This window comes from Lycium barbarum, chromosome 6 (assembly GCF_019175385.1).
Source record: "Lycium barbarum isolate Lr01 chromosome 6, ASM1917538v2, whole genome shotgun sequence".
NCBI classification, from domain to species: domain Eukaryota; kingdom Viridiplantae; phylum Streptophyta; class Magnoliopsida; order Solanales; family Solanaceae; genus Lycium; species Lycium barbarum.
Window position 1 is genome coordinate 117,542,148 of NC_083342.1, and position 13,331 is coordinate 117,555,478.

The 13,331-nt window shown below is 30.5% G+C and overlaps 1 protein-coding gene across 1 annotated transcript; it reads left to right on the forward strand.

Annotated features, from left to right (window-relative positions):
* Nucleotides 1-5,191: 5,191 nt before the first annotated feature.
* On the forward strand, nt 5,192-6,266 carry LOC132600059 (ethylene-responsive transcription factor 1A-like). Its single transcript, XM_060313191.1, has one exon. It carries the CDS (start codon nt 5,258-5,260, stop codon nt 5,942-5,944), a length of 687 nt encoding a protein of 228 aa, XP_060169174.1. The 5' UTR covers nt 5,192-5,257; the 3' UTR covers nt 5,945-6,266.
* Nucleotides 6,267-13,331: the final 7,065 nt, after the last annotated feature.

Consider the following 13,331-nt stretch of genomic DNA (forward strand, 5'->3'; position numbering starts at 1 on the left):
TTTTGCTTCGTTGGTTTTGACCTTCGATTTTCCTGTTTTTAGTAGTGATCATATAAGATTTGGTAATCTTGAAAATAAAATAAATTACACGATATAACATGTAAAAATAATCGAATATGCAAAATTTCTTATTCTAACGGAATACATAACTTAAATACATATCCAATTGAACCCCAAGAAGGAAATAAATATGAAGGAAAAAAGCGATACCTGATAATTTTTGTTCTGTTTTCATGGCTGCAAAAAAACCACCAATGAAGCTGTAAAAATATGGAGAAGATGGTGTTGGATCTTTGGAGTAAGATCATAAGATATATATTTAATTAAATCAACATGCGAAAACAAAAGAAAGTTTGAAGTCATTGTTGCTCGGTGTTGAGAATTTCCTTAGATGCTACAGCCGAGACACAACAATTTTACAAGCTGATATATAGCCAACCTCCATAACTTGCACAACTCTTCTTCTCCTCCATAATCTCTGCCACATGTTTGATGGATTTATTATAATTATTTTAATTAAAAGCTTATGTTTTGATATTTGCCGTTTCTTTTTTTCATATTCATCAGGTTAATTATGCATATTAGAATAGTGTTGAGTTGGTCAAGTTAAGGCAGTAATTAATGAGAGCTATTATACTAAAAAATTGGAAGAAAAGGCCTTATCAGTATTGCCTCAAAATGGAGACGGTATGCGTTACTTTTTCTCCATGATTAAAGAATTGAACATTGAGCATCTGATGAGTCGTGAAATTACGGGATATTCGATGCTAATTCCTTAAGCTTTTGTGACTCTTTAAGCACTTTTGTTGTTACTTTTTTGTGTATTTATGTTGTTTTGTAGGTTAAGATGCCCGGAGAGCATAACGGAGCAAAACGGACCAAAATAGAGCAAAAATAGAACAATCTACACTTTCTGGCAGCATCTGCTAATAGCACATGCTGCAGCATGTTGAACCCGCGAGTAGCACTTGGTGCAGCATGTTGTGCATGCAGCATCTGCGAATAGCACTTGGTGCAGCATGTTGAACCCGCGAGCAGCACTTGGTGCAGCACATGGTGACAGAGAAATTGGCACAACCTGCTACGGTTTTGGCACAACATGCGACTCGCATGTTGCACCTGCGACACAACATGCGAGTAGCATGTTGTGCATGAGGGTATTATTGTCCAGATTTTGTTCCCGTTTTTTGAATGATATAAATACTCTTTTAGGGTTTGTAATAGACATCTTTGACAGTTTTTCATCAAGCTTTGGAGGCTAGGGTTTCATCTACACCATTGGAGGAGAAGATTGGAGCACCTTAATGAGATATTTCTTAAACCTTTCTTCAATTCCTTGCTTTGTATTGTATATCTAAGTGTGTCGTATTTATTTTCTTCACTTGAATCTTGTTTATGGAAATATTCTTGATTAAAGTGTTGGATGAAACTCTTGTTTTGCTTATGTATTGAATGATTTTTATTGCTATTGAAGTGGGTCTTTGTTGATTTAATTAATCTTGTTCTTTCATGCTTCTTAAGGGATTAGCTAACCCTAAGACTCGCCCATTTACTTTGATTGAGCTCGGAAGAGGAAATCTAGGTTGGGAAAGATTAATTAACAAGAATTTGGGTCATTAAACTCATCTAATAACTTGAGCTCGGAAGAGGATAGTTACTTGAGGTTAAATTGATTGTGCCTAATATCACACTCTAAGGCTTGGAAAAGCTTAGAGTGAAATTCATTGATTTGGTTGGAAGACTTTCAATGAGATTTTAGAAATCATTATCTATTTACATAAACCCGCTCTTAGTTGTAAAATTGTGAAATACATTGGATCGTTACTTGAGTGTAATTTCCTTTGTATCCAAACTTGTGGCCATTGATCATTTTACTCGCTTTCTATATTAGTTTATATTTTTGAATTAGTCATAATCTTAATCAAAAACCAAAATATTATCTATTGTTTGGCTTTAGCTTAGTTGGTGAAAGTTCCTTACTTTCTTAATCGCCTAACATATTGTTCTCCGTGGGATCGACCCCGACTCATAGTTGGGTAAATTATATTGCATACGATCGTGTACACTTTCTCTTTGGGGAGTAGATTTGGACGTTATCAGCATCTAATTGCAATAAGTAACCTTTTAATGCCTGTATTGAATTAGTTTTTTTTTCATGATTATATTTCATTTTTAATTAGAAAAATGAGGTAAAATGTCAAAAAATTGACAACAAAGATAAATACCAATGGTGGCCATAGAGAGGTGTCACATCACCTTGTCTATGCCTAACTTTATATTATATATAAATTGTTGACCCTGATTATTTCAAAGTGCAACTTAATCGCCCTGGAGCGAAGCCGACATGTCCTACGTTCATGCACGAAAACCATAACGTCCAAGAACCCCACGCGCCACGACTTCCTATTACTACTATATAGAAGTACCAGTTGGTGCCTTTTTTCGTCGTCCGTTGTGGTCCTTTTTCGTCGTCCATCGTGGGCCCTTAAAAAAATAATTTTGGGCCCCATATTAAACAGGGCCATAAAAAAATGTGGGCCCCATATATATTAAATAACAACTAATATTAAAAAAAATTGTGGGCCCCATATTAAACACCAGCCAGTATTAAAAAAAAAAGTGGAAACCACCACATTCAAACTCACGGGAAAAAAAAGTGAACCCCATATTAACAAAATCAAACAATATTAAAAAAAAAAAAGTGAATCCTATATTAAAAAAATAAACAATGTTAAAAAAAAATTGTGGGCCCCATATTAAACACCAACCAGTATTAAAAAAAAAAGTGAACCCCATATTAACAGAATCAAGCAAAAAAAATTATGGGCCCCATATATATTAAACAACAACTAATATTAAAAAATAAATCGTGGGCCCCATATTAAACACCAACCAATATTAAAAAAAAAAAAAATGGAACCCACCACATCCAAACTAACGGAAAAAAAAAGTGGACCCCATATTAACAAAATCAAGCAATATTAAAAAAAAAAAGTGAATCCCATATTAAAAAAACAAACAATGTTAAAAAAAAAATGTGGGCCCCATATTAAACACCAACCAGTATTAAAAAAAAAAAAAAAGTGGAACCCACCACATCCAAACTCACGGGAAAAAAAAAGTGGACTCCATATTAACAGAATCAAGCAATATTAAAAAAAAGAAGTGAATCCCATATTAATAAAACTAACAATGTTAAATAATAAATGCGTAGAAAATCAAACAATTAAATCAATAATGATGGACTCATTGCCACATGCGTATCAACTCATTAGTGGGAGAAAATGAAATTATTGTACAACAACATACTTAAAATATTTATATATTAAAATAAGATGGAATTTAATTACTTTTTCATTTTTTCCTTACTCTAATAAACGTGAAAAGAGATTAATGTCATGAAAGAAAAAATAATATTAAATGGAGATCAAATAATTAATAAGCTAAATTAGTGAAATTATAATTCTAATTGACGTTTCCTTAAAAAATCGTGTAAAAAACAACATGACAAGTAAAATGAGTTAAACAAAAAATATTTACTAAAAATTAAAAAATAGAAGTTCTTCATGGCCCCATATTAAACACCAACCAGTATTAAAAAAAAATATATATATTTACTAAAAATTAAAAAATAGAAGTTCTTCATTTAGATAAAAAATTAAATTTCTACTTTGTTTCATCTTAAATATGTAAAATTAATATAATAATTTGAATTAGAATTATCCAAATCAAAATTTGATAAAAAAATTATATGTATTACTTTACTATTACTACTATATAGAAGATCCGGTTTATAGAGGCAAGATCGTCGTCCGTGTTCGGTCCTACTTTTTTATTTAAGAGTAAAAAATTTTTTTGTGGCCCCACCCACCTTTTTATTTAAAGGAAAAAAAATGACGTTTTATACTTTATATTACCAACTCTTTTAAAAAGTATAGATAGAAATACTTTATTATATTTCTATTTTTGTACTATATAGAAGCATCGGTTTACCCATACTTCGTCGACAGTAACTCTTAAAAAAAAAAAAAAAAAAAACTGGACCCCACCCTCCCCAAACTCATGAAAAAAAAGTAGACCCCACCCTCTCCAAACTCATGAAAAAAAAAGATGGACCCAATATTAAAAAATAAAAAAAAAGGCAACATCAAAAAAAATAAAAAAATAAAAAAACCACGTGCACCCCATATACTAAAAAATCAAACAATATTCATGTAATTCCCAAAGTATGCCCATCAAGTCAATAATAGTGAATTCATTGCCACATGCATATTAACTCATTAGTGAGAGCAAATGAAATTATTACACAACAAAAAATATGGACCTCATATTATTACTTTTCTTCAAAATATTTAATTGCTGTATTTGCTATTCCGCCATGTCATTTATTTGTTACGTTTACTAAAATAAATATACTTAAAATATATATATTTAAAAAATAAGATACAATTTAATTACTTTTTATTTTTATTCTTACTCTCATAAATGTGAAAAGAGATTAATATCAAATGAAGATCAAATAATGAATAAGGTAAATTAGTCAAATTATAATTCTAATTCACATTTCCTTAAAAAACCATGCAAAAGACAACATGACAAGTAAAATGAGTTAAACCGAGAATATTTACCAAAAATTAAAAAATAGCATTTCTTCGTTTAAATAGAAAATTAATTTCCACTTTGTTTCGTTTCAAACATGTAAAATTAATTTAATAATTTGAATTAGAATTATCCAAATCAAAATTTGATAAAAAATAATAAGTATTTTACACTTTTAAATTAATCAAATTAAAATTGAAAGTATCAACTGATGCTTAAATATTGTTATTATTTTATCTCAAAGAGAGGAAACTAGTTTTCACTAATAAAATAGTTTTCGCTTTTAAAAAACATTAATAAATTTTCGTACCAAACACGAATAAAATAAAGTTTTAGATATGGAGCACAAACTATAATGTTATATTAATCGTATTTTGAACATAATATATATATATATATATATATATATATATATATATATATATATATATATATATATATATATATATATATATTATCACTATCTAAATACAATTACATATACATAAATACACTATAATCCGAAGTGTTGGGCCCGTACACAACATGCATAAGCCATCTAGTACTTATATATACGCATCATCATTTTTCTCTCCCTTGCCACACTGAAAAGTGCCCCTATCAAGAAAAGGAGAAAAAGAAAAACTCATTTCGTGTTCCCTTATAATCAAAGATCATCATGCAGGGAATATCATTAGATTTTGAGCTTAATTTTCTTGATACCATGCAGCATCTCTTCAATGATCCTGACTTTACCCAAATCTATTCTGAATTAAACACATTCAATAACATCCTCCCAGCCCCTAAACACTCAAATTCTGATCAAAACACCTTACTATTTCCACAAAACGTTGTTCAACTCAATCAAGAAAATCAAGATATCCCAATAGTACAAGAGACAACAGAAAAAACGGAGCCAATACCATTGGAGAGGAAAAAATACAAAGGAGTGAGGAGAAGGCCATGGGGAAAATATGCTGCAGAAATAAGGGATCCTGAAAGAAAAGGCGCTAGGCTTTGGCTAGGGACATATGAGACATCCGAGGATGCAGCATTAGCTTATGATAGAACCGCATATAGGCTGCGTGGTTCAAGAGCCGTACTGAATTTTCCGCACTTGATTGAATCCAATGTTACTGAGATTAATAGAGTGATGCCGAGGAGACGTCCGCGTTCGCCTGATATTTGTTCGTCTAATTCGGAGTTTTCATCTTCTTCTTCTTACTTAGGAGATAATCTGAATAATAATGTGGATGGGCCGAGTTCGAAGAGGAGGAATGTTCAGCTAATTAATAGCTTAGCTACGGCCAATTTGGATAGTCAAACTATCAAGGAGAGATGTTTGACTTCTAATTATTTTGCCTGAATGAAGACGAAAAAGAGGTAACACTTAATTACATGCGACTATTGTTGATGTGGTTCCTCATGTATTGTCTAAATCTTATACTTTTGGAAGCTTAACTAAGATCAAGAGAGTCATACTCTCATCCTCTTTATAGTGACCTTTGGTCCAAATTTTTGTGAACTTTTTAACACTAGGCCTTGGTTATCAAGAATTGAAGCAAAGGGCATGTCCTTTACTTTACAAATTGTATATGAGGTTAGACACTTCATACCTCGAGCGCATGTATTCTCTTTTTGGTTATTAATATACAAGGTAGGGGTCCGGCCTAACCCCCCCACCCTGAAGGTGGCTTTAAATTAGAAAAAAAAAAACAACAACAACAGTAGAAATCTTCGTTCAAAACAAGGCTGAGCGTCACCATGAAAAAGTATACGCATAACTTGGATCATAAGGTCAAGTTTTAGGGATCCGACTCCTCTCCATTTCTCTTCTCTCCATTTCCCCAAATTCTTACTTGGATAGATGACATGTGTTCTATTTTAATACTAGATTAGGTTGGCCCGTGTTATAAATTTGAAACTCATAATTTCTTTTGGTTTTTCATTCGATGTTCGGTATTCGCTTTGGAATCGACTAATTTGTATCCATATTAGAAAGTCCCACTGTTAAGGGAAAACACTTCTTACTAAAAGTGATTCCATATTCAGGGCTCAAACCTCAGATCTCAAAAGTTAATGATGAAGAAATACTTAACACTTCATTACAACCTTTGATAGTTTTTGTCAGTTAAATATTGCGTTAAACAACTAAAAGTCAACCTATAATACTAATTCATCTATCTCGAACGAGAACTATTTTAATAGATAAATTTTGAGCATACACTATATTTATCATGGATTTGTCTACAACACTATCAAAATTTAGCTAAGACAATATTAATATGAAGATTAGTAGCCTTAGTGATAATAACAAAATAGGCGCAATATAATTGGTCGAGAAGTCTAACAATAATTTTGATAGAGCATTTCTTGATTTATTTGTGACATCCTCTTATAAAAGCGAAGTACGCTTCTTTCTATCATTTGAATATTATTGAAATCATCCAATGGACATCTTCATGAACAATTATCATTTGCTAAAGTTAAATAAATCTTCAATTTTAATGCTCTTGTAACTTATTTCATTGTGTTTCGTAAAAGATTTAATTGCAAGTTTATCAAAGTTTGAAGAACGAATACTCTATGTGCAGGCGACACTTCACTTTTGTATAACAAAGAAGGTTATAAACTTGTAAGTTTTTAAAAATTCTTTAGTTATTCATCTTGAATTTTTATTTGCTAAAAAAATATTGTTGGTCAATTAATTGTTAGATTTTTAAAATGGAGTTTTTTTTGTTAGGGTATACATTTATGTGAATATTATTATAACTATTTGAAGTACAGAATAAATATCTATATTTATAAAATTTGCATTATTATTTTAAAATACAAATTTCATATATTTTCTTAAAATTTGTGAAGAGACTGTGAAGTATTTAATAATAGAAGGATTGCGCAGCTAGAAATATGTAAAATCGTCCATCGGCCCTGAACGACTGAGACTCCCGCGCAGACGCAGTAGGAGCGTATTGAGACTGTATTCGTCTATGAAAGGAGCACTCATGCATATGCCTTTCCGTTTTTCTTACCTTTTGATATTTTATTAAAAGTTTCTCAAACAAACTCTACATTATAATAATATGAAAGAACTTTATTATACTTCATGTAATCTTTTTTGGATTATTTTTTTCTTCAGATTTGTTGATCAATTCTATTAAAATATAAATGGATGTTTCGGTAGATTACTCGGGTTCAGCTCAAACTCATTGGTATATTAAGTAGGCGTTTGGCCAACCCATGGTTTGAAACCATGGTTTCAAATCAGCGTTTGGACATACGTTTGGAACCATGGTTTGAAATCATGGTTTCAACTTTTTAAAATATAAAATTTAACCCATAAGTTTATATTTTGTAAAAAAAGATGCATAAGTTGGTAGATATTTTTAACAATTACCCCCATTAATCATTTACCAATCTCATTAACTTCCACCAACCTTTATTTATGTCTACCAACCTTTAATTTATGTGGGAAGATTATATTAAAGAGTAGTTACATTACTATTCATATTAAATTTTCGTTTTTATTGAACTAAAGTTTGATTAATTGATGTTGCATTTTTTAGAAAGGTTTTCTAGTAGAGTACTAATTTTTTTTATAAATTATGATTTGCTCATTTGGTAAGATTATATAAGAATTGAGAATGTTTTGATAGTTTTCGCAATTTGTGGGGTTTTTATGTCTATAAGAAAAAATACAATTTAAAATATTTAAATTGTATGTCCAAACATGATTTGAAACCATGTCCAAACGGGGCCTAAGAAAGTGAAGTTTGTTGACTCTCTACTCTCTAGCTAGGCTCTTTTATCTTGTGAGGATTGAAGTTCGCATATATAATTTATAAGAAAGCCTAAATCTATCAAGCACATAGAGTGTTTTGTTTATTGTTATATTTTAAGTCAAAAAATCATTTTTTTTAGTTATCAGGTGAAATCATTTTGGGCCACTTTTTTATTTCCAAATACACAATTACAGTAATAAGGTTTTACAAATTGTTTAACAAATATGTTGAATTTAGTTCTCTTATCAAATTAACATTCTTTGTCGCGTCATATATTTAAAAGTAATCCGAGCAAATAGAGAAATTGTAGATTTTCAAAAGTTTTGAGGTGGGTTTGATAATATTAAAATAACACATTATTTTCTCGTCCATATTTATGTGATACTTTTTGTTTCTCAAGAGTCGATTTGATTAATCTTTGAAGTTAAATTGAATTAGATAAACTCAATATTTTAATATTAAAATTTAGATATTAAAAAAATTATACGAAAAAATTATAATTGCAATTCTTCACAAGTCATTATGATTAAAAAAATTAATTTGGAATTCTTTTCAAATATTGTGGATAGAATAAAAACCTTTTATATTAACAGTTTTTTTTAATTATTATACTACTATTATGTACAATCTAATGTTCAATTAAAAATAAAATTAAAATGCTTACCTTAGTATTTATGATATTATTATGCTTAACAAAGGGAACAAATATTGATCCACAAAAAGAAAAGAACATAAATGAGTTTGGACAGAGTGCAGTACTCCTGGCGTGGAATAAGGCATTTTGTGGGTCTTGAGAATGAAAATCAGATCTTTCTAGATTCCATTTTAACCACTATGCTACTATTATAACTTTACCCTTAAATGAAGTCGGATTTGCGAAAATATCCTTGGTCGTCCATGTTTATGGCTCTTCTATTATGGTTAAAAATAAAATCAATGGTCTAGATGAAATTAACTAATCCAAGGGTCTTAACCATAATTAAAGTAAAAGATATTTCCATATATTTCTCCCAAAATATTTGGTAACCCCCACCAATTGAATTAAGGATGTAATAAATATTATTCTATTTATAACAAATTATCTTGCAGCACCTCCAAAGTTTAACGTTTTATATTGACAGTGTTTTTTTAGCCAACTCTCGTTTTTTATCATTGAACTTAGATATTCAAGCTGATCAATTTTGAAAACATCTCTTATTTCTTTTGGTAGCAGAAAGCTACCTTTTGAATTATTTGAGCAATGATATATACCTATATTAATTAAGAGTTTTTATTGCAAGTGATGTCAAAATGAGCATATTTAGAGCAAAAATCAAGAGCAACAACAACACAACAACATACTTAGTAAATTCCCACAATGCGGGTGAGCAAAAAAATCAAGAGCATGCTTTCAAATATGAAGTCAAATTTATAAGAAATTAATAACTCATTTGTTCAATCTATAGAATAAGAGAAGTCACGTTTTTGAATTGCTTAGCATGAAACTACCCTTTTTCAATGATTTGAAAACATCTCTTATTTCTTTTGGTAGCAGAAAGCTACCTTTTGAATTATTTGAACAATGATATATAACCTATGTTAATTAAGAGTTTTTATTGCAAGTGATGTCAAAATGAGCATATTTAGAGCAAAAATCAAGAGCATGCTTTTGAATGTGAAGTCAAATTTATAAGAAATTAATAACTAATTTGTTCCATCTATAGAATAAGAGAAGTTACGTTTTTGAACAGATTAGCATGAAACTACCCTTTTTCAATGATAAAAGAAAAAGAAAGCACACAAAAATAAATAATTTAGTTGCTATGATTGTGGAATATAATGTTGTCAGAAATTTTTAGAGCAAATATATATATGGAAATATTTGGGAGCTCTTCAAACTAATAAGGAAGCAAATATATGAAAAATTAATTATCTAAATCATGGTTAGGGTCTTATTTTAGTCAATTAAATCTTAACCTTTAATCATAAATATGCCATGTGTCACCTATCCAAGTAAGAACTTGGGTAAATGGAGAGAAAGAAATGAAGAGGAGCCGAACTCAAATTTTAGAATTCCTTTGTGTTATTCTTTCACGTTGTTTTAAATGCACGTGTGCTCCAAGAATTTAACTTTGTATTCGTTTATACTACCAATGTAAAATAGGTTTTACTTTTTATGAATTATTACTTGTAGTTATTATTTAACAAAATGATCTAATGCCATAAACTATGTTAAGGCGGATGCAACAAGCTAAGAATGTTTGTTTCGTACAACCATTTAACCTTAATAATCGGTAGTTTATTTTATTTTTTATTTTTTTAAACTTGTAATTATCTTTTAGATGATTTAGTAGTATAAACCTTAAGTTAGGTATAAAATGATTGTCCCTCAAAGTATATTTTTGCCTTTAAATGTTTTGTATTGGAATTAAAATGTTCATTCCTCTTTTAATGCATTGAAGTGTTGTTTTAACACCTTCACCAACTACAGTAGCTAGGTCCAAGATTTGAGTTACACTGGAGGGAAAGAAAGTGTGAAAACACTATAGTATCATTCAAAATGGGGAGGTAAAAAAAAGTGTTAGTTTTAACCACCAAAATCATGAACTTTGTATTTTGGTATATATACATACACACAAGTAGGGGTTCATGTCCAACCCCCTGCATCTCAAGGAAGCTTTAATTAGAAAAGAAGTTATAAAGTGCTTCAACAACATATAAGGAACATGGAAAAACATGATCAACTTATAAGACCGTACTCATGGGAATTCCGTTTCTCAACATTTCCTCATTGGTTCACCACATAGAAAGTGCGTCTTCCAGGCTTATCCACCTATTAATATTAGTACGAAAACTTATTACAAGATGGAGTATCAATTAGTGGAATCTGCCAATAAAAATATCAGACCCTTTTCGGTATATGTAGTTTATCTTGGGTGAGCAAATGGCTTTGGAGAGGTCTATACCTATTCTGAAAAGTACAATGAAATGTATTACCCGGACAAGTTAAATGGCGCTGTATATCAAATTGCCAAAATTTGGCCACAAATCCGAACAACTCCAATAGAACCTTTTTTTAGAAAGTTGTACATCAAATTTGGTGTTGATAACTTGATATGAAACAAAAACGTATTGGTGAGACTTTTACATAACAAATTATCGCGAGGACAGATTTCATGGCCAATTTTGGCGATTTGTTAGAATTTGTGGTCATAATATTGACAATCCATCAGGATTTGACCAGAAATCCTAGTGATCCGTCACGATTTGTAGCCAATTTGAAGAGAAATTCTGGCAATTATTGTGATAATAAGGTAATTTTTTCCCGTCAATTTGAAACCTGAAAATTCATGAATTTTGATACGTAATGTTGGCCATCAATCTATTCTAGCAAAACTTTGTTAATGGGTCAAAACTTAAATGGTGACATTGAAATATCTTATTTGTGCACATTAATTACACAAATTCTTTTTGGCAATTTGTGATGGTGATATTCAAACCCAGGACCTTGTGTCTGCTGTGATACATGTTTGTGAATTGTGACCATTTCATTTTAAAATTTTAAGTTAATTACCAAAAAAAAAAAAAAGATTCATATTTAATTAAATTCCCAACAATCCCAACAGCTGGACGTGCGGCTAGCTAGAACGACCAAGAAGCTAAAGAAACATAGAATAATGTCTCGATCGACAAATCTGCGTTCTTCCATTACACACTTTTGTCCCATATATTCTTGGAGCATACGATGCATACTTTATGTTTTACTATAGTTAGGACTAGTTGATTTCTTTTTTCCTTTTTTGGCATAGTATTTAATTAGTAGCTTTGACCTTACCTAAAAACCTGAAGAACCTCTTTATTTTAGTGGTGGGTGGGGTTCCCTTATATTCGCCTCCAATGATGAATTGATTCCGTCAACCCGTTTTCAATGCAACTTTCTGATCTTGTGTTTAGTCGTTTATCTGGTGCTGATGAGTAGCGCATCTACGTCGATCAAGTGGATCTTCCACTCAATACAATAAATTTCCTTTATGTTTCCAAAGTTTCCTTTGGTCAACCGTGATAAATTAAACTTGAAGTTTCCTAAAAAAGTCATACAAAATATCGATATAAACTATTCATATAAATACACACACTTTGGTAGAAAATATTGGGATCAATTGAATGTGCATCGATTATATATTACATCTTCCACGGGTACAGTTTTAATTAATATGCATATTTGGTTTGATTATATGAAATTCCACAGTGATAAAAGGGAATAGTAATTTCAATACGTCACACTTGAAAGTTTGAAAGAATAAGCCAAACAAACAAAAAAACCTGTAATACATTAAGGAGAAAGTTTGAACAAATAAGCCAAACAAAGGAAAAAAGTACTACATTAAAGTGCAATCACACTTAAAGATGGGCGCTCAATAACTATTAGTACATTATATGATACAATAATTCGAACGTGGCCTCACACATTTGGGTCATGATTAGATACTAGCCTCAAAACGAGCCGAATACGTCGATAATATATAGCTCATGAATTCAAAGCTTGAATAAGGTATGTTTGGTATGAAGGAAAATGATTTTTATGGACAATATTTTTTAAAAAAATATTTTTAAATTATTTTAACCAACCGAGAAAATTGAAAACATTTAATTTCCTCCCACCAAAGACACCCTAATTCTAGTCTTCTCAGTGTCAGATTTGAGTTCATGGAACCCAAACATATTTGAGGACACCATAAACTAAGTCAATCAAAGACTTGCATAAAGTGTTCAGCTTCTAATTTTTCCTTATTTGTTAGTATAATATATTATCTCATAACATATTCTTTTAATCAATTTGGGATTTACCAGCTATCATTTGGACCGTTCAACTGTTCAAGCGCGCCGTACCAACTAGCACTCCAGGTTTGATGGACAGCAAGTTTACCCATTCCTAATTTTTTGTCTTATCTTTACTTGAATTTATTAATTATTATACTTCCACAATTGTTT

Bases quoted from the DNA above. Each gene is read 5' to 3' on its own strand.
- LOC132600059 (XM_060313191.1), top strand. From the start codon at position 5,258: ATGCAGGGAATATCATTAGATTTTGAGCTTAATTTTCTTGATACCATG.